Consider the following 26224-nt stretch of genomic DNA (forward strand, 5'->3'; position numbering starts at 1 on the left):
AGTAGGAACATACAAAGTATAAACTAAATGTCAAAAGATCTTGTCAAGATTAATTTTTAAATTCATATGCATGGGATCTTGGGAAAATGTAGCATGTGTATGACATTTCAATTGCAGACAATTAAGTCTAAGCCTGATCAGCCCTGAGGAGAAGAAAGAATCAAAGAACAGTGGAAAACAAAGTGATCTCCTTGTGCTTAAGGCATCAATAGATACACGGTTTCATTTACTACAAAACACAACATGGGACAAACTTGAACGTAATTAAATTTACCTCCCATCTAGCTAAGTAGATACTTATTATGGTTGCTATCTAGATGTCCCCCAAAGCCTCATGAACTCACAGGTGGGGCTCTGGGAAGATAAACAGAGCCTGTGCGGGGCGTTGATACTCATCAGTGGATTAGCTAAACATGATACTGGGGGTGAAGCCTGCTGGGTGGAGGTGGATCACTGGGGATGTTGGTTGGAACAGTGTATCTCCCTCCCTCCCTTGATCACTCTCTCTGCTTCCTGCCGCCATGCTGTAACTCCCTCCTCTGCCAGGGCCCTCTGCTGTGCAGCCCAGCCTTGGGGCCAGCCAACTGTGGACTGAAACCTCTACAAACCGTGAGCTAAAATAAACCTTTCCTCCTTTAAACTGTGAGTATTGGGTATTGTGTCCCAGCAATAAGAAAGGAAGCAAGACAATATTTTATCAAGATAATTGTAGAATCACTGGAGTGTTTAACTTTCAGTACCAAGTTTGACACAGGAAACATATTAGACAGGTATCATATTCTTTTCTGCTTTTCTCCTCAGTACATTTCCAAATTCAGGATCACTTTTTGTCGTGCTGGCCTATTTCCTCAGACCTCCCCAAAGTGAAGCACCCAAGCAAGACTAAACTCTAAGTAATGTACCAGTCCTGTCCACCCATAAAATTTACTTCTTGTGATTCTGTCCTTCAAATTTGCTTTAACTATCTTCTTAATTGAGAGAGTAATTCTATCTTTGATACTGGCTCCTGGTTATGGCTTATTTCTTATCCCTGTCATAGTGCATGGGCTTTTTAACAATGGCTTAATACCTAAAGGAGGGATAATTTTATGGATCCTGACAAGTGCAGTGAAAGAGCATTTGGGGCCTAGGAAGTAGGAATTGTGTCTTGGCCTCTCTATGTGAACAAGATCTTTAGAACCTCAGTATGCTTATCAGAAACTAAGTACTACTTATGTCACAGTAGGTTTGTCAAGATAAAGTCATAAGTCATAGAACTGCAAAGATTTAGAGACTGCCGATATTAAAGTATGTAAATTGGTTTATTTAAATGTGGTATGCAAATAGGTGATATTATTACAACTATCATCATTCTAGCTAATTTTACATATTTCCCCAAATACGTAAAATTCATTTGAGGGAAAATGAAGCTTATTAACTTCTGGAAATTTTAGGAAACTTTCCCTACAGGCTCCTTCTCATAATTTTTCTTATAAGTTTAGTAAGGAAGGATGACCTGATACTGAAAATCTTATGGGAGCCAGTATCAAAAAATTGGTCAGTACTGACCAAAGAATAGATACATAACTTACAAAGGAAAAAAGAAAAAAGTCATTAAGATTTGAATGCCAAATGCTTTTCCTAATTATCTTTTCATCTTTCTTTTATGTTGATGTTTACTTAACACCTTTACAATGAAATTGAAAGAAAAATAAAATGAAATTGAATTTTTAAGATTAAGAAACCCTTAGGAATTGTGAAATTCAAAGATTCATTATAGTGACTCTCCATCAGTCATCAATATAAAGTAATGGTCATTGTTATGAGACTAAGCAGTCATGATCAATACCTACTGCTTGGTATTTTTTCTCAGTATTTTATTTTTATTGCTTTATTTTTAATAAATAAATTTCCCTGACAAATTCAGTTTTAATCTGCACGGTTTGTATGTGTGCTAAGAGAAAACAGAATATAAACAAAGGAGGAGGAGAGGGAAATTATAGAATGACTTGTTTATTTGGGAAAGGGTAAAAATCTAAATCCAAACATCACCTCTACCTCACTGCAATAGTCACAAAATATTTAACAAATCTTCCAAGAGCAGATTAAACCAAAAGGGAAAATAGTTTCCAAGCATCTGTTACCCACATATTAATGCACAATACCCAATAGGGAATGTCAGCAAATAGAGACAGCATGTGTTGAAACTTCCTTAAATCATTTCCAATATTGGTGGCATGGTTATATTTTTGCCAACATGACTAAAAATTTGCTTTGAAATATTTTATTACTGTAATAAAAATTCTCTTTTGCTTCAATTCCCCATTACTACCTAAAGTGACATTTTTTTCCTTTTGATTTACTAAACATACTATCACCACATTATTACAGAAATGTTTTGAAGAATATTTATGGAATCTAAAATTTCATTATTTTAAAATAGTTAATTTGTGAAAATCCATGTTTTCTTCATAATAAAAGCATCTAACATCTACAAACACCCATGTTTGGGGGTGTGAAAAGATTTATTTATCTATGTTATTTTTAACCACTTATTGCCCAAGAGATTTAAATGAGTAATTTGACATTAAGTGGAACTGCAGAATTTTCAACAATTCAAACTTTAAAAAATGATGTGAAAACAAACAAAACTGACCTACAAAAAATTTTGCAGGGGGCTGGGGATTTAGCTCAGCGGCACAGCGCTTGCCTGGCAAGCACGAGGTCGTGAGTTCGATTCCCGGTACCGGGAAGAAAACCAAGGTTAAAAAAAAAAAAAATTTGCAGTGGGAAAGCATTAAGAGAGCAGTGGGAACAGAAAGCAAAATCTCTGAGAGTCAGTTTGAAATCATTCACAGAATTTTGCTCAAGTGAAACTCACCCTCTTCCCCCTTTGGATTATCAGGTATTTTTAAACAAGCTGAACACTATGGGCAGGAAGTACCTTGATTTGAGTAAATAATGAGAAAACACTTCTAATAGTATCTTTTAGGCATGAGGAAGAAATATGAACTTTGGTGGAATTCACAGCTGATAAAACAAACCTTTGCAAAATGTGGTGAGTGACAAGTCATGACAGTCTGAATGACAAAGTGCATTTATCACCAAGAGATTATGGGCACATAGTGAAGTTTATAAATGCCAGAAGGTTTCTTCCAAAAAGTTAATGTAACCCTAGGTTATAATCCAAAAATAGTATCTGTCTCAGGCACGTACTCCATTGTACTCTCTGATGTGGGAACATTATTTGGAACTGTGGATTTGGCTGTTTCATAACTCATATTTTACATGGGGCTTGGCAGACAAGAATATATTAAAAGAAACGGGTTTAAGGAATGGATTGGGTACTGACTGGAAAACTTAAGTCTCAAATGGGACATGCTGACAGCTCCTAACATTTGAAGATCAGTTAAATGAAAGAGGATTAAACTATCACTTCAAGAGCAGGACTAGGACCAATGGTTACAAGCAGCTGTGAAGAAAAGAAGAAAATCTCTACCAAGTGAAAGCAAACTGCTTCTTAAAAGGAGAAATAAAGAAATCCACACAAGAAATATTCAAGTTATGCAGCAGAAAGAAAATGGATCAGTGGTCAATTTCTGATCTCATTGCTCCTTTAGCTTGGAGACTTTGGTCTAGTCACTGAGCTTCTTTGAGCTGTTTTCTTCCCTATGAAACAGATCTCCTTACTCTACATGAAATGCAACAGCAACTTGGAATTCTAAAGTAAGGGAGGGAGATGCTAAAGTACATGATCACCATGGCCCCATCTATTTCTAAGATTCCATCACTGTATAATAAGGAAAAATATAAAATTTTTCATTTTGTGGTAAGGAATTATTGCTAAGTTATATCATTCATTCAACAGATATGTACAGTGGGAGTCCTAGTGTAGGTACACTTCTAAGGATATACTTCTAAGTGAAAAACAATGGACACAAATTCTTGCCCTCCTAGACCTTATATTACAGTTAAAGGAGACAGGCAATATATACGACAAATAAGTAAATTATATAGCATAGCAGAGCCGTCGGGTACGATAAACAAAAATAAAGGGCAGCTACAATTGGAAAGTGACAGAGGAGGAGAGACACACTAATTTCATCAGTAAGCTTTAGAATTAACTTCACCATGAAGACCAATGGAAAACAGGCAGCCCTTAACAAAAGTCTGCAATCCAAATGATGTTTCAAATAACATATCTTCATCACAGAGTGGTGTGACCTGAAGTCCGTTTAACTAAAACTCGTGTGTTGAAGTCCTAGCCCCAGTGTTTCAGAATGTTTGAAGATAGGGTCTTTAAAAAGCTAATAAGTGAAATGAGATTGTTAAGTGGGCACAAATCCAGTACCGCTGGTGATAACAGAGGTTGTATTACCGATCATAAAGAGATTAAGAGACAGGCACTTAGAAATGGAGGAGCTGTGGAGGCTCAGGGACAAGACAGCCACCTGCAAGGCCAGGAAAGAGGTCTCTAAAGAAATCAACCTTGCCACTGCATCTGCCTCCAGCATTGTGAGAAATGTATTTCTGTTGTTTACCATTGACTTTCTTACGGCAGCCCAGGCATGCTAACACAGAGAATACTGAAGTACTACGTGAGTACAATTTACATATTATACTTAAGATAATGCAAGATTGCATTCGCATACATTTTAGAGGACTCAGAATCTATAATAGGTGTTGCATTTAGAATTTATATAAAGCTTTCAGTTTTTCTGTATTGATTCTTTCAACTTTGAATTTCATTAAAATCATAAATCTAATAGACTTCATAACTGAAAGAAAAGAGTATATGTAAGTACTATGTAAATTTTTAGGATTAGCAAAACATATATAATATATACAAAGTCTGCAAAAACTGTACACACACTTTGAGAAAAAGAAAAATAGTAGGATGTTTTCTCAACAGATGGTGTTACCCTCAGATGGTGGACCCCAGGGGATGCTGTACATCACAGAAAACCCATTACACTACCGGCCTTTAAAGAAGAAATTGAAAATGCATATGGAGCAATCTCAGTGACCTAGGTTACCCAAGCAGCAGTTTGCCATTATATATATATATATATATATATATATATATATATATATATATATATACACACACATACATATATGAGAGGTTTAAAATACTAATAACCTTTTATGCACATGTATGCTGCTAATCATACCAGAACTTAACTTTCCTATCTCAATCAAGTCTTCTGCAATTGCAGACAGAGCTTAAAACAGACTTATGATATATTTGTAATATAGTGGGTTACTACTGATGCAAACAGTCTATAAATATATAGAGAATGCTATAGGAATATTAAAAATATCCTTTAATTTAAAGAATGTTGCTTTCTCTTCCTTCTAGATTTTCACATTAATACTATACATTATTTTAGAAATTAAAGAATACATAAATGAGTATGCTTACAGGTGCTGGTAATTTAGATGCTTTCTCACAATCTCCAACCTCTTCCATCAGTGCTTCTTCAGTTCCAGGTAAAGAATCTATTTCAATTTTCAAAAGAGAACAAAATATAACTTCATTATTGCTTATTAATTCTGTGACCCATAAACATGTTGGTGAAGATATTAAAGTGACTGAACCGATGGTTGAAAAGCCATGTGTTTTGAATTAGAGTGCACAATGATATTTATTTAGCTTAAAGACAATTAGTGAAGCTGATAACTATTTTATTTTTCTTTACAGTGATAAAAATTGAAGGGCCTCACACATGCTAAGTTAAGTGCTCTACCATGAGCTACAGTCCAAGTCCCAACATCTCTACTTTCTGTAAATTCATTAGATTATTGATTCACCCATCAATTGTCTACTTTTTCAAGGCTAAACAACTTAACTATCATTTCGTGTTTTCTCTTTTAAATAAGATAAAAATTGCAAGTAGAGTTCAGAGAAGAATGCCTATTAATAAATGGCGACAGGTTTTCCATTTTAATGTATCAAAAAAGGAGTTGTGATTATTTACCTTATATGAAGGGTGAGGAGTGAGTGGTGATTTTCAGTTATGGGAGGTGAGGATGACCCTTTCCATATGTCTGTTGAATTCAATTACTTATAGAACTATGGATTTCTATAACTATAAAGAAGTCTGCAGGATAGATATATGGAGTATCTGTAAATAATCCATACCAAATACTATCAACTGTTAGTTGAATTTTAACTACTTCTATTGAAATAAAATGTCAATTTAAAGAAAGGTATTTTATGTTTTCCTTTTTTAATTTAATATTTTATTAAATAGTAGTTTTAAAGAGAACTTTAAACATACGGAAGTCTAAAGAAAGCATTTCATAACCTAGAGACAACCAGAATCCCACAACGTTTTGATATATTTTGGTGCCAAGTAGCAGAAGAGGCTAGAGAAGGGTATTTTTAAACTAGTATATTGTAAAATTGATTTATTTATTACTATTTGGAGGTCCATATGAAATTATAACGAAGAGTTTCACTTAGATTCATGTGCAAATGGAGACAGATTTTTCTTTTCTATGAAATGTGTACTCTGGGAAGAAAATTAGAGCATTAAATCCTTCTAGTTCTTAATGGCCACCAAGGAATAGGGAGACAATGGGAAATTTGGCATAAATCCATAATCATAGCTTTTGAAAAACCACAGCTTGTTTTATCACAGAGGATTCAGAATTTTATGTTCAAGTAGAAAAGTTGCAAAATCTCAGAGAATACAGCTCATCTAGATATAGTAAATGTAGATTTTATTTTAGAACACAAAATACTGTCTACTATAAAACTGACTTTGGGAAAAACATACATTCTCAAATTGTAGATAAACTTAAATTTTTATCTACTATCTTTCCAAACATCATAAAGACACTTAAAAGAAGTAAATTTTTGATAAAGTCTGGATACATAATGAGAATTCTCCAAGTTGAAACATAGTAATCCATTTGCAAAGAATTATTGAATCCTTATCTACTAAAACAAAGTTCTAAGGGTGACAATAGATTTCAAATTAAGAGGTAAATTATACTTAATTTCTATTCTCAGAGACATATTATACAGAGCTGAGAGTAAATGCTATTGGAACTTTAGAATCCACTCAGTATTGTTTGCTGTTTTATATGTTGAAATTCTTGAGTAGCATATTGATTTAACAGATAGATAATACTAAAATGTTCTATTCTGCATTACAAAATAATTTATGTTTAGAACAGGAAAACCCACACACTTGTAAACCTGGTGATTTTTAAAACTTAAAAAATACTATAAGTGTGTTAACAAGTTGATTTATGGTATGGCTTATATCTACATGTTTCCCCACAGCTTCATGCACTCACAGCATGTTTCCTTGAAAATAAGTCCCAAAAAGAAAATGAGTCAGCCTTGCAAACTAGAGATCAAAATGCTAACCCAAACACCTTGCCTTACCTGCTATTACAGATTAGCCACCAAGAAAGAGAATAGTGAGGCATAATCTTCCACATGACATGGACTGTCACCATGGTAACAACCAACATTTATTTTCTAGATAGGTCTTACTTTTAGGAAACATGGTAAGTTGGCCTTTGGAGAATGACTGGATCATGGGTGTGGGTGATACTGAATTATTCCACTGATTGGTTTAGCATTGGTGTGGATGATGGATTTAATGAAAAGGGAGTAAACCTACTTTGGGTGTGGGAGGTACGAATCAGTAGCCCTATAGCCTGCATGGAAAAAAAAAGGGGAAGAAGAAGGAAGTCATGCTCTTCCTTGCCAGATAGGCTGTGAAGTTTCTCCTCTACCACCCTACCCTACCTTCAAGCCAGCTGACTATAAACTGAATCTTCTGTAAACTGTGAACTAAAATGAACCTTTCATCCATTAACTTGTGGGTGTTTTACATTTTGTCCCAGTAACAAGAAAGTAACCAAGACAGATTTTGGTCCCAGAAGTGGAGTCATTGCTGGGTTACTAACTGATAATGTGGTTCACATACCACTGCAACTGGCTTTTGGGAGGCGTTGGAAAGGTTTGGTGATGCCAGCTGGAGAAGTAGCACAGAATTCTGCAAGCTGAGCTTGATGGGAGAGTCTGGTCAGAGCATGGAAAACCAGAATGATGTTAGAAATGAGGGTAACAAGGACCAGGTTTAACAGGCTTCAGTTGAAAACTGTGTTGGAAGACCATATTGGCAGCTGGACTCCACACCATGTGTATTATACTCTGATGGAAAATTTGTCTACATTTTACCCATGTCCAGAGACATCACAGGAAACTGAGACTAAGAGCAACAGATTAATCGATCTGGTGGAAGATATTTCAAGCAAGTCTACTGTTGAGGCAGTGGCATGGCTACTGCCGGGGGCTTTTAGTCAGCTGTGTCTTGAGAATGAAGAGCAAATGGACAAACAGAATGATTTGAAAACTTTTGAGTTTGACCAGAAAAGAAACTCTTGTAAAGTTGTCACTGCAAAGAAAGAGTAGAGGAGAACTTGGTTGCTGAAGAGGTTAGCTGAATACTTCGGAACAGTACAACAGAAAAAAATGGCCTCAGGGCATCACAAGAACCAGCAAGACTCTACTCTTTTCAGCCTCTAAATTGCAAAGGTGAAAGACTTTGATTTGAGAAGAGAGCCCCAGGGTACCACATTCCAAGATGGCGGTGGGCTAAGGAATTTGTTACTTGCATTCATCAAGCTTAGCAATCCAGGTACTCACTACCCACAGCTAAAAGGGGGAAGCCTGGCTGCTGCTCCACCTGCCAGCAGGTCTTGACATCATCCACATAGTACTGGTTTTAGGAAAATGCAGAATATAAGAGCTGTGGGGTGAGAAAGGCTTCCACCGAGATTTCAGAAGATGGCCCAGGAGTCCCGGCAGTGTGATCCCGAGAGGGCAGTGTGTGAAGCCAAAGGTCCTGTGGAGAACCCAAAAGGTTGGAGAAGCCAGGAATGTGGATTTTCAGAGGTATGTCACAAGGAGTTAGCAAAGCTAGCCTGAGAAGGGCCACGAGGGCTTCAACCACTGGAAATGCTTTGAGGGAGGGGCCTCCTGCCCACCTCTTTAGAGCTCACATTTTGCCACAGATTGCCCCTGGTGCTGGATATGGAAATCCAGAATTTAATGTTTTCCCTGCTGGATTTTGGTCTTGCTTTGCTCCCATTCCTTTCTAGCCCTCTTTTTGTACCTTTTGGAATAGGAGCGTTTCTCTTGTGCCATTGTGTGTGGGAAGCATTTAACATTTTCCTTTAATAGGGGCTCACATCTTAGAATTTGCCTTAAACCTCAGAGGAGAATTTGGATTTAGACTTTTCTGCAATACTGAAACTGTTTGGACTTCAGCGACCTCTTAGAGGTAGACTAAAAGCATTTTGCATAAAGGGATGTTCATGAGTCTTGGAGACCAGAAGCAGAATGTTATGGCTTCCATCTAGATGCCCCTGACAAAGACTCATGTGCCCAGAGGTAGAGCTTTTAAGAGTGACTGGGTCATGGGTGCGAAATTAGTCCAGTTAGACAGGTTTAGTGAAGCAATGGATGTGGATAATGGACTTACTGAAGAGAGAAGACCCATCTTGAGTTGTGGGCAGGACCAACAAGTAGCCTTGAAGTCTAGATGGAATAAAAGAGGACAGAAGGGAGTCTTGTTGTTTCCTCCCTGCCACATCATGAAATCTTTCTCCTCTAACATGCCATCCTGTCTTGGAGTTATGGACTGAAACCTCCACAAACTGAATTAAAGTAAACTTTTCCTCCTTTAACTTCTGGGTGTTGGATATTTTGTCCTGGCAATGAAAACTTAACTAAGACACAACTTTTCTTGGTAAGTACCATAGCTAACGGTTTTAAAGAGGCTTTGTCATTCTGCTCAATTATTCATGTATGTTTTTATTAATTCACACACTTCTTTGCAATTTTGTGTATTCATTTATTCAATGAATACTGCAAATACTCTATGATAAGTATTCTAATAAGCGGTTTCAAAATATACTTAGTGAAATTTTCTATGACACTTTTTTGATAGAATTTACTGAACACACAGAGAATTTTTTTAATAAAAATGAGCATTTGCAAACAGAAGGTATTAGTAATCTTTTATGGTTTACATTCTGTTCTGTACTTGTTGGGATTAAATTCTTGTTAGTTGTTGGCACAATAATTGATGATATCTATAACATGGTGATTTCCATTGAAATTAGCAGAAATAGACAACTGTGAAGTGCTGTTAGAATATTTGAAAGTTTACATATTGAAAGTTACTAAGTTAAATAGACCCTTCCCAATACAGTGCAAATCTAATGCTAAAATACTTATTTAACAAGCTAGTCAGGGGCTATAGACATTATGAAAATAAAACTTAACCATTTAATGATTACAAGAATGAATTAATCACCCTATGACTATTTTCCTCTCACTTTGAATATACTTATTCTACAGTCCTTAACACTTTCTGAGCAGTTTTGGAAGCCCTCAATGTCTTTAGTTGCACTGTCTCAGCTTCTCTGACGTCTTCAATTGATTCACCACTTTTACCTCTCATGGTGTTATGGTTTATGTCTGTGTGTCCCCTCCAAAGCCTCATGCGACCATGGGGCAGGCTATTAGAGTTGAATGATTGTGGGTGTGAGAGCTACACCCGCCCTGGGGTGGATAGTTTGCATATGTAAGGGAGAGGAAAAGGGTGCTTGGGGCATTCCTCCCCCATTCTGCCCTGGTGTGTGGTTGTTGCTTAGCTGTGTGCTGCCACCCTGAGATGCAGCCCTCTGCAATGTGCCACTCTGCCTGATAATCTGCCAAGTACGGATTGAAACCTCCACAAACTATAAGCAAAATAAACCTTTCCTTCCTTAATTTTGGGCATCAGATATTTTGTCCCAGCAACGAGAGAAAAGTAACCAAGACACATGGTCATTTTGACTTTGAAGAACAGCCACAGTTCCCTCAGTCCCAGATCGAATGAATAAGGTGAATGAGGACACACTGTAATGTTTTATGGGCCTGAATTTCCATTAGGTGACACTGTAAACAGCATTCACTATATTTTTAATCACATCTTATAAAGATACTCATAAAAGTGAACTTCTAGAGGTGGTTCAGAAAGCAGCAAGAACAATGGGATAAGTATGATGAAAGCAAAAGGCAGTATTTTTAGGTAAAATAATGTCAATATGTCTTTTACGGTGATAATTTTTTTATCCTAATATTCACCATCTGTTTTGATCACACCTCATAAATGCTCAAGATTTTAAGGTAATGGAAAACTTTTCCAGAATTATTGATATCCTCTCTGTACTATATGAGTTTTCTTTCATCTGTGCCTTCACTATCAGGTATTCTTGCCAGCTTTCCTCATTAATGTCAAACAAATGGTTACAAAACAATTTCTCACCATCATGTTTATTGTACCTTATTATTCTCTATTCTGTTAAATATCTATGTATGCTTTTCATTTATTTTTCTATGGATTTGTTGATCTTTGTTAGATTGTAGGCTCTTGATATTTTGAATATTAATTTCTTATATCTTCCCATTTTTGTCTTTTCTCTTGATGTGCAAGAGTTCTGAATTTTTTATAGTTGTTTTTACTTTTCTTTTATAAAAATAGACAATTTTTAAATTAAATTTTAACTTATCAAACATAAAAATTCTATATCTTAGTAAGTTGCCATAGGGTAGTTCAATGTGTGTATATATTTTGTCATTTTAACCTCACATTGGGCATATCTACTTCCTCATGTACCATTTCTTTATAATGAAAACATTCAAAACCCTCTTTTCAAGCTCTTTCAACTGTATAGTGCAATATTGTTTCATTATATCCCTTATGGTTAAGAATTTTTGTGTCTTGTTTAGGATGTCCTTCCCTATCCAGGTTTAGGAAAAATATTTTCCTGTAGTTTCACTTCTATCTGATTAGAGGTACTGAACAGAGGTATTGAACACTGACTGATGAAGAAGTGATGTATCTTAGATGTCCCTAGAGTTGCATTACCTGCAACTATTTACTTATTCAGGAAACATTTTGAAGTGCTCTGACATTAATACAATAAGTTATGGAGCTTGACTTTCATTCTATACAAAATGAGTATATACTAAAGAACTTTATCTTTGGAAAAATAGTGAAGAAAAAGTGAACTGGGACAGTGCAAAGAGGGGGAAAGGAGGTTATCACACTAGATGGTGAAAGATGAGAAAAGTATAGTCCAGGCACCATCAGGAAAAGTCAAGAGGCTGACGTAGGAGATTCTGAAGTGGTATTGACCATAATTCAGCGTCAACTTAATGCAAGGCTGAAAGAGAAGGTATATGGTATTCTCAAGCACGGTACGGATCCATCTCCTTAAGACTATAGAATGGATCAGTGATCTGAGAATGGAAGTTGGAGTTATTCAAATGTCAGGGGGCAGATAATGAGTTTCATGTGCTGTAGAGTAAACAGGAAAAGTAAAGTTCTGAAAACAAGTTGGAATTAGTGACAGAATTTTGGCAGTAGTCAACATACAGTTGCTAGTCCTCAGCACCCACACTTTCTGCTTCCTTCTCTTCTCTATCCTTAACCTCCCAGCACACAGTCCAAAGGCATGTGGTGGTAGTGAGCTCATGACCAGCTACAGTGATCTGGTGCAAGAGAAAATGTTCAGTGTAATTTCACACGTATTCAAATCATCAAGTGCTGCTAAAACTGTAATAAATATTGTTGGGTTTAAAACTTACCCAATGAATCTGGAATGATTTCATCTGGAGAATGAAGTATGTGTAATGTCTCTTCTGTCCTCTCTGCCAGGTTGTCTCCTTGAAGCCTAAATAATTAAAAACAGTTATAGAAATTTCTAATAATGTCAAATTATGAAATATGTGCTACACATTAGGGGGAATAAGACCATGAACTTTCAAACACTTTAATTGGACATGTTTCTTCAAAGTAGAAATAAATAAAAAGTCTACTAAGCCATCCTACTATAGGGTTTTTACTCTCTAAGCTTTATGTAATAGTTGTCTTCTTTCTTTGTATATATACATGGCAAGACTGGGTTAGGTTGAATCTGTTTTACTTCTCTACCTAACTGAAGAAACAGCTAAAGCAAATGTTTTCATTCAAACTACGAAGGGAGATTGAGTGGAGGGGGAAAAAAAAAGAGTCCAATACAGTGTGCTAAACTAAGTCCTGAGGCCAAGAAACATGAGATGATTTTCATGATTACACAAACATTTATCAAACACTGTTCTCCAAATCAACCACTCTGACGCTGAAGGGTTGCAGACAGCAGGGACAGCAACGGGTCCTGATATGTGTGGCTGCCTGAGGCTCTCTTCAGCCCTGGGTTTTCCTCAAGAGAGGAAGATCGTACAGGTCCTTACATACAATGTATTTCTGAGCATCTATATCTTCATCTGTGTAGTGAGAAAAGTGGACGAGCAATATCCAATACAACTCTGGTTTATGTTACACTCTGAAACCACACTATAAAAGGAAAGCAGACAACACATTTTGGAATTCTGCTCTAAGTAAATGTAGCCCCACTCGTATAGAAGGACAGTATAGCAATCAGAGTTTCTAAGAGCTTCCTTACTTTTTTCTTATACTGAGGTGATAATGGCAAGCACCCTTACAGGAAAGTAATAGTAAATGTATGACATAAAACATTAAAATTTCTTAAAAATACAAGTAATTCATAACGATCCAACAATCAAATGTTATACTTCACAGCCATTTCATAACTTTGCTTTTATATACAAAGTGGGATGGCATAGAAATTTACTTTTCTCTTTTGCAAATTTAAGCAAATAGATATATTTTTCTCTTTCCCTTTTGCGTAATTATAAATATGGAAAATTGTACTCATAATATTTTATAATATTAAATTCTTACATTTCTATATGTATTTGTACTACATGTTACTTTGTATATATAGTACTATATTTACTATTCTATAAAGTAATTATAGAATTCTGAAAGGGAATTTCCTGATAACTGTAATCTATTTTGATTAGATACATATGTATTTTATAACAAATAATTTTTAAAATTTTTACTTTTACAAAAAAAATCACCTTTAAGTTAATTAGATACATATTTTTAAATCTTCCCTACTATTTTTACATTTGAATCCCTCCCAGTAATTAGGAAAACAATTGCAATAATCAACAATTTCAAATAGTCTTTTTGAGCTCTCTCAGCTTGTGACAATTCTATCAATATTATTAAAGAAAAAAGGTACCTAGGTACATGATTTATTGAAAGGTGGAAGCAATAGCTACCATTAAAAATCCACAGCAACACCAACACATTTGAGTATTTAACATTAGGTTAAAAACTTAAAAGAAAAAATAAATTCTCAACAAAAGTAGAAGAGAGGCATTTAAAACTATGTGGATTTTTTTTTTGCTCACTACAAGCATCAATAGGAGAAAATATTTATCTATCATGTACTAATAAGTGTTGTAGAGATGCGAGGAGATTATAATTTCACAAAGCTCTCAATGTGGCCGAGTTGAAAGACAAATGGTCATGAAAAATGGTCATGAACAAAAATTCTGCCAGTTGGGCGCCCTTGCAGCTGGCTCCTTTTTGCCCACACTGTCCTCCAGGTACCTGGAGAGCTGTGTTTACCATGGCTTGGCACCAGTTCCGTTGCAAAACACTCCATCTGAGTGCACCGCCAATGTTTCCGGAGCTGCAGCCCACACAGCACTGCTTCTGCAAGAGGTTAATGGGAGCTGTGCAAACAAGGGCTTCTGGGCAAGTCCGGGAAACATCGCCTTGAAGAAGGTAAGCGGTTTTTTTGGAATTTTTTTTTTTTTTTTTTTTTTTTGCCACAAGACTTTTACTCATATTCCCAAACCTTTTCTCTCTACTGTCTAAAGGTGCTCTGTTATATTTAACAAATCTGCTTATTTTTAACTGCTATACAAGGTGCTTCCTGCTGTTCTTTTCATGTTGACACTGTTTCCTCCTCCAAGTATATTACAGAAATTATTTCCTCCTCCAAGTATATCACAGGGCCTGTGTCATAGCTCAATGGCACAGCACATGCTAAGCTTGAACACGGCCATAGGCCCAATACCCAATACTAAAAAGAAGAAGGAAAAAGGTATTACAGTACCACATCTGCAAGGGAAGCTGCCTCTCAAACACAGATGATGCAGGATTATGTATATTATCCTTCTTCCCTCTGCCTGTACAGACTGCTATGGCTCCGTTTTCTCCTTCTGCCCAAGTTATCCTCTGATGCTCAGTGTCTTGGTGTTCATACATACCTATTTGCTGACCTCAAAATCCCTTGACTTCCTCAACCTGGAGTCTTGCCTCTGCTTCATGTTCCCCAGGACAGACAGCTCAGAATGACTCCAGGTCAGAAATGTATAAATGTATAAATCCAATGTTTTCTGAAAACAAACTTATTTTTGTGCTTGTTCACAATCTCACTTTCTTACACACCTGGCTCCTCCTGGTTCCCTTTCTGTCCTCGCTGTCTGGAACATGCTGTGTCCTCAGCCCCCTTGCCCTCTGTCCTCCTACCATTCCTGCTTAACCAAACCTCAGTCTCACATTAGCCACCATTTGGTCCATGTGACCAACTCAATAGTGTTGAAGATACTGAAACTGGTGAATGCAAGCAGTGGGTTCCAACTTCAAAAGCGGGTTTCTTGGTAGTCTTTCTTGGATTGTTTTGTGAAGGACCTTTCAAAAATATCACCTCTCTTAAGCCACTTGGAAGACTATTCCCATAATTATTCTCAACCTGACCTGCATTCACTGATTTTCCAACTCAGGGAGGGAAAGCCCATGTGCCGCATATAAGACTTATACCCATTGGTTTGGCAATCTGTGTCCCAGTACGTCATGTCCATGTAAGACCGCCACGTATGTTGCCCACCTCTGCTATTCACTGTTTAACCCCAGTATCATTGCCCACAGCACAAGCTCACTTCTCTTGCAGCCTTGAACAGAAACACACACATATGTTCACATTGCTCCCAAAATTAGCCAAAGCATCTAGCTCTTGCCTTTTCTTCCACTGTCTTCATTGAGCCAAACTCCTAAAATATTCTTTATTTAATACCTTCACTTCCACAATTTTTCTGCCCTCCTCAACCTGGTTTAATTTGCTTTGTGCCTCAGCTACTCTGGGAAAACTGCTTACACCAAGACTGCCAGAGCCCCTCACCGCCATATGGAAAGGAAACTGTGCCAACCTCACTTTTACCTGACCTTGTGTGAACACTCATTTTTGAGGCTGTCACTGCATATTCTGTGTGGCCCCTACCTGTCCTGAATATCTGACTTATCCTGTTAATATATCTCTTCTCAGTTTTCTTTAAAGGCTTCTATTTCTCTAGAGACTCTTAAATATTATTTTTTCCCTCAGTTTTCCTTTAAAGGCTTCTATTTCTCTAGAGACTCTTAAATATTATTTTTTCCCTCATTTTTTCCCTCAGCCTGCCTTTTCTAACTCTTCACCATCTCCTTGAAATATTTCATGGACCCTGATAGTTTTAACCACATATAAAACTCTTAGGTTGGTGTACTCAACCTCTTGCAGTACTGCTCACTTGGATGCACTAGAAGATACTGGATATGTGTCCAAAAGCAAACTCATCTTTACTATCACTTCATCTCTCACTTTGCATAGCTAATTCATCCCAGTCTTGCTAATTATACTTCCTAAAGAGACTTGCACATAAGATCTTTAAACTTTTGGTGTACTATGCAATATACTATTACTATGGTATTACCACTTTTCTTGATTTGCTTGGATTTCTGTGTGTTTCCTTCACAGATATTGACACTCAGAAACTTGCCTCCATTTTCCATAGGGTTGCCAGAATGTTCAAAGCAAAAATCCAATCATATTACCGTCATGTTTTAAATCTTTTCATGTAAGAAATCTGAACATGAGTAGTCTTCATAGATTCATGGACAGGCTTAGGGAAATCACAACTCATAATTAATGCAGTTAAGAGTTTTCAATGTTTGTGATCTTTTTGGAGAGAAGAATAATAATTTTAACCAGTTTCCTTCATCCCCTGCAGCTTTGTCAGCATTTATTATTATCTCATTTCTTGATGGTGGCCACTCTTTCTGGGGTAAAATGGAATCTCAGTATCATTTTAATTTGCATTTCTCTAACAGCAAGTGATGTAGAGCATTTTCTCATGTATTTATTGGGCATTTGTACTTCTTCTGTGATAACTGGGTCTTTCTTTAATTTTGAGGAGTCTACTTTTTTGAGTTCTTTATATATTCTGCATATTAGTTCTCTGTTGGTTGTTGCTTTTGCTGGGCAGAAGTATTTAATTCAGCATGATCCTGTTTATTGGTTCTTTAGTAATACTTCCTGTACAACCAGGGTTTTCTTCAGAAAGTCCTTGCCTATGCTATGACTTCAAAAGTTTTACCTATTTTATATTCCAGAAGATTAAGTATTTCTGTTTTAACATTTAGTTCTTTGACCCATTTTGATTTAGTTTAGGGCATGGTGAAGATATGGGTCTAAGTTTAACCTCCTGCTTGTGGATAGTCAGTTCTATGAACACAATCTATTAAAAAGGTCATCTTCTCTCCAATGTATGTTTTTGGGACCTTTGTCAATGATCAAATAGTTGAATGTGCTTGAGGTTGTTTCTTCATCTGCTATTCTGTTTCACCAATCCACACATCTTTTTTTGTACCAGTACCATGCAGTTTTTATCACTGTAGCTTTGTAATGTGATTTTAAATCCAATATTGTGATGCTTCCTGCCTTGCTCTACTACCCAGGATTGCTTTTCCTATTCTTGGTCTCTTCAGATCTATATGGATTTTAGGATTGTTCTTATAACTCACACCTCAAGACCATAATGTTAAGTGAAATACATCAGACATGCAAACTTAAATAGCACATGTTTTCTCATAGATGAGAAATTTCACCATAAAAAAGAGAAAACAAAAGATAGTAAGAAATAGGGAAATAGCTCTTTCTCAAAATTACAAGGGATCACAAACCAAAAATGGGCATCTGAGATGAATACATACTTCTCAGATGAAGAAATATTAATGGTGAATAAATACATGAAAAATGTTCAACATCATTGGTCATTCAAGAAATGCAAGTTAAAATAACACTGAGATTCCATCTCACCCTAGAAAGATGGCTATCATCAAAAAATCAACCATTAACAAATGCTGGAGAGGCTGTGGGAAAAAAGGAACCCTACTGCACTGTTAGTAGGAGTGTAGATTGGTGAAACCATTGTGGAAATAAGTTTGGAGATTACTTATAAAACTAGAATTAGAAGTCTCGCTTAAGCCAGCTCTTTCCCTTCTGGGTATTTCCCCAGAAGAATTAAAAACATCATACCACAGCAATACATGTGCACCTATGATTGTAGCAGCACAATTTGTTATAGTTAAATCTTGGAAACAACCCAGATGCCCATCCACTGAGGAATGGACAAAAAAGATGTCGTATTTTTATACAATGTAGTATTACTCAGCTATTGAAAAAGATAATCTCAAGGCTTTTGTAGGTAAATGGATGCAACTAGAGACCATACTCATAAGGGGAATAAATCGGAGCCACATCTGTAAATGTCATATTGTCTCCCTGATGTAGGAACCTGAAAGAGTAAGTAAAACTCAAAACATACAGTAGATGATATGAAAAGGAAAGATGTTGCTCAAAGGAAGGAACAACTGGGATGAGGGACAGCAGAAAAAAGAAGGAAGGTAAAATATCTATCTATCTCTCTATAGATATAGATGATATAGATATAAATATAGATATATATGTGTATAGAATAGCTGGGATAACTGTACTGCTAATGTTGGATGGTATATTGAAAGGGACAGTTAAGGCTTAATTTTTTTAATGTTCTGACCTATTTTGCATGCTAATATCTTGTAATCCAAGCAACTGATTTGAAGACCACAATGTCTTCATTCCTTGTTGTACTTCTTCTATGATAATTGGGTCTTGTCTCCCACCATCTTGCTTAGTGAAACTCTGTATTATCTCTAATGTTTTATCTAATAATTATTTTTTATTCTCATTAATGGTTTGAACAGTCTTCCATTCTTATAATTGGTGATCCGAAAAACATAGATGAAGATAGCAATATGTAATATAACAACCACTGTTAATTCCTATCATTTTTTTGGAAACCCTGAATCGTGTTTGCTTTGCTTTATGTTTGTGATGTTGGTATGCTGCTATTGTTCTTTTTTTTTCTTTATTACTCTCTTTAAAATAAAAAAAAAAATTTACAAGGGATCAAGAGGTTGAGGAAGGGGTCAGGGAGGCTCAAGAAAGGGGAAGAAAAGGAATTAAAATGTGTTATGAACATGTACCAACTCCATACAAAGGACATAAACATTATGTACTGCAAACATATACTAATAAAATATAGTAATCATTAACCAAAAAAAATTTAATCAGTTTCTCAAAATAATCTTTGACTCAAAAAGTTTTAAGAACTACTATTGTTTTTAAACTGGAAATTGAACTCAAGACCTCACACTTGCAAGGCAGGTACTGTGCCACAGAGCTACATCCCCAGCAAGAACTACTATTTTTATTGGCTTCTCATCATCTGCCAATGATATATGGTTTCCTTAGTAAATCACTTGAGTCTTGCTGTTGAACAATCCCTACCTGTGTCTGCAAATTCACCTTGATGGATATTCCATCATGGGTTTTATACTCCATAAACTCTAAACTGCTTTCACTTTGGGGGAGATATTTTATTGTTAAGCCTCTGTAACACTGTACTATTATCTCTGGCACCATTTAACTACCCTCTTCTACTCTGTGGATTCTTCTCAGATCTTTAGTCTACATTTTCCCTTTTTCAGAAGCTTTTCTTCTGGAAGTCTTACAACCTGATTAAATCTTCACCATGGTTCTTAGTTTGTTGTGTTTTACTGGCTCATTTTGAGGCCTGTGTTTGTCACATATTGTGTTTTAAAGAAAAATATATTTTTTTCATATTTCTGTGTCCCAAAAACCTACCTTAGATTAAGCTTCCTGCGCTGTAAGCTGTAGAAGAGATTTCTGAAGTATTTCTAGTGGTTATTTCAATTTGTAGATAAAGTGACTCAACCCATACATGGGAAGTTTTCTAGAAATACTATAGGACAGTTATAATTATATTCCCTTGAGGAGTGTTAAAAAGCATCTGCATACACTTAAGGTTAAGTAGTTCTTATCCTGTGAGTGTATGAGACAGATGCTTATGTGTAGAAGGTTCTGTAATCAAGGAATGAGGGACATGGAGATGAAAAAAGAAGGGAAGAAGCCAACACAGTGATAGAATATTGACTTGAATCCTTTGCAAATAGCTGAGGCTCAATCCCACAGAAATTTCTAGGGAACCTAAAGCAATGTGTTCATGTGAAGGTTGAAAGGATAAAGCATTTATTCACAGACTTCTGATCAAGAGTGACTCTTGGGCACTGATCGATATTTCTGAAGTTATAAGTTGCACACAATTAGTATTGAATGATTTCCTTTGCTTATCCCAGGTCAGGAGAAAAGATCTAACAGGTACCATCATAATGTGACTTGCTGAAGGTTGCACCCACACAAAACCTGTTGCTACCATCAGAAACATGAGCTAAAGCAGTTTTCAGCTCAACTGGTGAGGCAGAGGGTATTTGAAGTAAGGTACGGAGAGGGCTGAGAAAGACGGGGCTGTAAAGACATTGGAGTTCTAAATAAATAAATTCAAAGCACGTTTGCAGTAGTCTTTAAGTTCCAGTCTGAGGAAATGCTGCTACAAATCTTAGTAGAATAGAATAGATTCAGTATGGAAAAAGAAGCCTCCCTAGAGAAAACAGGAAATTATTTACTAATAATTTATTTCCTAATAAAAGGAAAGAGAGAGAGAGAGAGACCTCAAGCATGGGGAAAACAGACTAGCAATTTAGTGAAAGAAGTATGTTGAAAACAAAGAATAAAAAATAGATTTAGATTGGTGTAGTGAGTCCAGATTGGTTCTTGCAAACCAAGCAAAAGAAACTAGACTTGATATAGCAGGAAGCTTTGAAGGTTTCTAGTTTTCTAACTAATATGATTTTTTATGTTTTTTTTTAAGAGGAAAAAAATAACAAAATCACAACAACAAAGACAAAAACAATAAAACCAATACAGGATTTCAAAACAAGTTGATAAGAATTAAAAATGGCTGTTATATTACAAATTGTTATCTTTAATAACGTTGCTCATATTACCAGGTGGAAGAAAGCAAGATTGATCAAATCACTAAAGAGAATAAAAAAGTAATAAAAAAATTAGAAATGATACAGAGCTTCACTAGACAAGATGATAGGAATTCAACAATGGTTGTTCTATTGCATATTGTTGTCTTCAAATTAGGTGTTCAGATTACTCCATATAAGCATGTTAATGTTTAAATGTTTTTTTACTTGCATAATTTTTTAAAAACTGTACAAAAAAATAACACTTATTTGGCTTGGTGACATCTACATGACCACTTGGGAGGCTCTCACAATAATCCATAAATAGAACATGGAGTGCTGGGGATCTAGGGAGAGTTCCTACGGAACAGCACTGTTCCGGGAGCTGGGGACAGAGCAGTAAACAAAGCTGACCAAATTCCCATCCTCATGGGGGTGTTTTACATGAACTGGAGACGATGAAAAAACAAATAAACAAAATACAGAATCAGCCATATCAGAAATCTGGTTAACATTAAAGAAAAGTGAAGAAGGGAAGTCCACAGGGAGGGTCTGGAAGAGGGAGCGTATTCAGCTTCACATGTTTCCAGGGAAGACCTCCCTCAAGGTAGTATTCAAGCCAAAACTTGAAGTCAGAATAAGTGATCTAGACTCCAGGGAAAGAGCATTGCAGAAGAGGAAATAGAAATGAAATATCTTGAGCTCAGTGATTCAGAGTGAACAAGGGGATGAATAGGGGAGGCTAGACCAGTAAGACATGCTGGACCCTTATCTAGGCACTGGTGATGAAAAACCTAGTCTTCTCAAGAGTAACTGGTAAACCACTGGAAGTTCAAAAACAGAAGGGCGATGTGAGCAGACTTTTTCTGTAACAAGGATCACCTTAGCTGCTGTGCTGATGACAGAATGAGTGGGGACAAGCACAAAAGCTGTTGAGGTGCTTCAGGAGGTTACTACAAGGACTTTGGTAAGAAACGAGTGTGGCCTGTACAGGGTTGCAGTGATAGAGATAGCAAGAAGTCAGACTTGGGGTGTGAGAGACAGAAGGTGGGGAAAATCCCCAATATGGGGGAAACGAGCAATTGAAATGATCGTGTTACTATTTGCTGACATAAGGAAAACAGAGACAATTGGTCAGGACTGAGTGAAACTTAGTTTTTGACATGACAAGTTTAAAATGCTTTGTAAACATCCAGGTAGAGGTGAGGAGAGGCAGCTGGACAGCTGTGTGGAGATCTTAAATGGGTTTTTACAGTAATGGGGTGAGGTTTCATTGACCCTTTCCAAAATTTCTACAAAGAACACCAAAAGATGATATACCACCATTTAATTCTACTGTGTTCAATACTATGACCTTTTTCATTACAAAATTAATAGTATATCTGGAGGAAAGTCAATTAAATTGGGGAAATTCCATTCAACAGTTTTGAATTTAAGAGATTTAGAACGATTTTTGCCAAAGAATTAAAAATTTAACTTATCTTTCTCCTCTAATGGCTACTGTTAATCCACAAAGTCTTTTTCATACCAGCAGTCGTGTTACTACTAATTCTCTTCCTAAACATTATTTTCCATCTTAGGGATTCAGTATATTTCTGCGGAAATATTTTTGGAGGGGAATTCTAACAATGTATTGTCATTAATTCAGTCTTAAAGTCTTCAAAAATCAAGATTGTCATCGACTTTAAAACTTTGTTGAGAAACTTTAAAGGCAAAGCTCAAGCCCTGAGCCTGACATCTGGCACGAAATCTGTGTATTTGCCTGATCTCCCTGGGGACCTTGCACAGCTCCCAAAGACTACTCCAGATATGCTCCACGCTGTCAGAGCCTAGCATATCAACTTACTTTTGTGGCTCCCGGAATAACTATCTAAGTCACATGGTGTCTGTCTGAACTCATGCAGCACTCTTTGTTTGTTTTTGTTTTTGTTTTTCTTCTGGTACCAGGAATCGAACTCACGACCTTGCGCTTGCCAGGCAGGCACTTTGCTGTTGAGCTAAATCCCCAGCCCCTCTCATTCAGCACTCTTAATTGTTCCTTTTCTAACCTAGTAAAAGTAACTTCTGTCCTGTGCAACTTTACCTCTTTCTTTTTCAAGTCCAAGTCCTTCAAGGCATTACCTGGATGTTCTTCTCGTTCTCTTTTACCAACCCACCTATCCCATCTCACTGTTCTCCTCACCCTTGACCACTCCAGCTGTACCCTCTGGTAAGTGGCCTTCTTAGTTTGACTCTAGCCCTGGGACTGCCTCTGAGATCCTGCACCCTAGATATCACTCTATCTTTGCATCTCTTTTCCCAAGAGTATTCCCAACAGAGATTCCCTTTCTTACTGCCTTATATTCCCTCAAGTCTTGCTGTTGAAGTTGCAGGAGGATAAGTAATGTCTTGGTTACTTTTCTCTCGTTGCTGAGACAAAATGCCCAACACCCAAATTAAAGAGGGAAAGGTTTATTTAGCTCATAGCTTATAGAGGTTTCACTCCTTATGTGGATGGCTCCAAGGCATAGTGGCACATGGCAGAAGGCAACAGTTCATGGTGGCAAAAGCAGTAAGAGCAAAACGGAAGAAGCAGCAGTGAGCAAGCCTCTTTCCCTCCCTTATGTTGTATGCAGGCTGCCCACCCCAGGGTGAGTGTAGTACTCATGACCATAATCCCAGCATTGGACCATGAATCAATCATAAACTCTAGAAGCTCACCCATGACTGTACGAGGCTTTAAGGGGACATCCAGACACAAACCATGACAAGAAATAACACATCAAGATGAAGCATCATTTTCCTGGGGGCAGAATGAAACAAAATAATATCCCTGCTCATGTCTGAGCTTTGCCTAAACTCTACTTATTAAATTCACTCTCTTTCACAAGAACCTCTGAACATTAACCTCTAAAATATAATGATTGATGGTGACAGAGAGATAAAAACCATGCTCTTTCCTGTTAAATTTTCCTTTTAACTTCCTATCTCTTGAAAGTGAGATATGGGCCTTGAACTCTCTGTAACTCTAATTGAATTTATACGTCTCTCCTCTATACAGCATGGCAGACATGTTGTTGCCATAGTGCCTTTTTATCTGGATTGCTAATTATTTTCTGGAAGAGACTCATAAATTTAAAAATCAAATCTAAGGAAATTATACACTGAAAATAAATTTGTTTTGTTCCTGGTCTTCTCTGTTTTATCTCAATTTAGCTGTAAAAATGTCTTCTCTATAAAATAACGTAGAGAAGATGAGGCATGGAGGAGGACTGAATTATAGTATTTTAGGAACTACTGAGAGATTTTCCAGGCAAATATGGCGGACTGCAGGCCACTGACTCACATACCTTGGCTGCATACATTGAGGATAACCCTGCAGACACTCGAATGTTGCAGAAGTCTGAGGCAGCTACAAGGAAGAGTTATGTTCAAATTACAATCTCCTCTGGAAACGCCAGAGAAAGCAAATGTGCGATAGACAGAGCTAGAAACAGCCACGGGCTTTGGAATCAGCACACATTTTTCAGAGCAATTATTGAACCTCATTGTTAGCCAGATTTCATATACACAAAAGGATCTATGTGTACTTTTGGCCTCCTATCATCTCTAGAGTGTAAGCAGAAAGTTAGCCCCTATTTGACACTGTTGGACTAAACTTTCTGAAATTTTAGTCTGCATTGGAATCCCCTAGAAGACTTCTGAAAGAATAGACTTGGGGCTCTACCCACAGAATTTTAGATTCAAAAAATATAGGGTAGAACCTGACAATCTGTTTCTCTCACAAGTTTCCAGGTGATGCTGCTGCTCTGGCAGGGACCACAAGCTGTAGTGAGTCCACTTTATAACGCAGCAAGAGTTGTCACTTTCAACCATCTTGGCTATAGTAAAAGTATTGTACCATGAGAATAATTCTAAAAGCAAAGAAAATTACAGCAGGGGATGTTGGTGTAGTTCTTTCTCTAATTTGCTAGGAACTGACCTTTAACTGAATGTAAATCTTTGTCTCTAATATGTTATGATTCAATCTCAAAGCCAGACCCTCCTTGAGCTCAGAATGCTGCACATTTAACCCAACTCAGAGAGATGCTTGGTCAGCAGATATCAAGTTCAACAGCAGCTGTGAGCAGTCTTGTAAAGTGCTGATGTGTTGCAGGTTGAAAAATGGGATTACGTGTGGAGCCAAAACTCTTTTGAAAAATAGCCAAAACTTTCCTTCTTCCCTTATCCCATTCCTTCCTTTAATCAGAGACCTCTCATTCGTGATCCTGAACTCTGAGGGCTGCCTCACATATGTACAGGATGGAAGACCACCCTTCTTTGTATATCCCTTTGGAAGCATATGTTAGATAGCTGACTTCTTTTATATGTAAACTCTCTCTTTGTTAAAATCAAACTCAACATCTCTTAACATTTTTACACTACAGCACTGGAAGTAACAACATACACCTTAAGTTCCTTTCTCTACACTTTTCATTTCAGAGAACTTAAATAATTGAAATTAAATTGTGATAACTAAGACAAATACAAAGTACGCTGCAATTGCTAAAGTACTACTAACATTACTTTGTACCAAAGAGAGATGAAATGATTATGGAGTTCTTTCTGCCAATAGATGGAAGTTGAGAGAATGTCACTAGTGCTATGCAATAATACAAATGTTAAGAAATTGTACCTAGACATGAAACCAGCATAAACAAATGAATCAGGACAAATTCATAACAATCTTTTTGTACAAAGTTGTATATTGTTCTGGAGCATAAATAAAGTCACTGCCATGGCTTCAATCTTGAATATCTTCCACAGGTCCATATGTTAATCATTTGGTCACCAACCACTGGACAGAATCATGGGGTGGTAGGATCAAGTAGTAGGATGTTAGGTCTCTGGGCACGTGCCCTTGAAAGGGAAATTGGGACACATGCCCCCATCTTCTTTTGAGAATAACAGGCCCCTTCTGCCACATGTTCCTAGTGCCATGATGTACTATACAACCATAATCCCAAAACAACAAGATCAAGTGACTATAGACTGAAATCTCTGAAATTGTGAGCCAAAATAAACCTTTTCTCCTTTTAAGTTGTATATCGCAAGTATTTTGTCATAGCAACAGAGAGCTAACTAACACTGAA

The 26224-nt window shown here is 36.8% G+C and overlaps 1 protein-coding gene across 3 annotated transcripts in view; it reads right to left on the reverse strand.

Moving 5' to 3' along the window:
- LOC102006622 (chromosome unknown open reading frame, human C8orf34) overlaps window positions 1-26224 on the reverse strand; it is a gene marked incomplete in the record, with an annotated part of 371108 nt that overhangs the window by 72100 nt on the left and 272784 nt on the right. For all 3 annotated transcript variants that reach the window (XM_013518173.1, XM_013518172.1, XM_013518171.1), the window contains 2 exon segments: window positions 5405-5481; window positions 12650-12735. In XM_013518173.1, the coding sequence (XP_013373627.1) occupies window positions 5405-5481; window positions 12650-12735 (163 nt within the window).

Source organism: Chinchilla lanigera, unplaced genomic scaffold (genome assembly GCF_000276665.1).
Source record: "Chinchilla lanigera isolate Chin_1 unplaced genomic scaffold, ChiLan1.0 scaffold00043, whole genome shotgun sequence".
Lineage (NCBI taxonomy): Eukaryota > Metazoa > Chordata > Mammalia > Rodentia > Chinchillidae > Chinchilla > Chinchilla lanigera.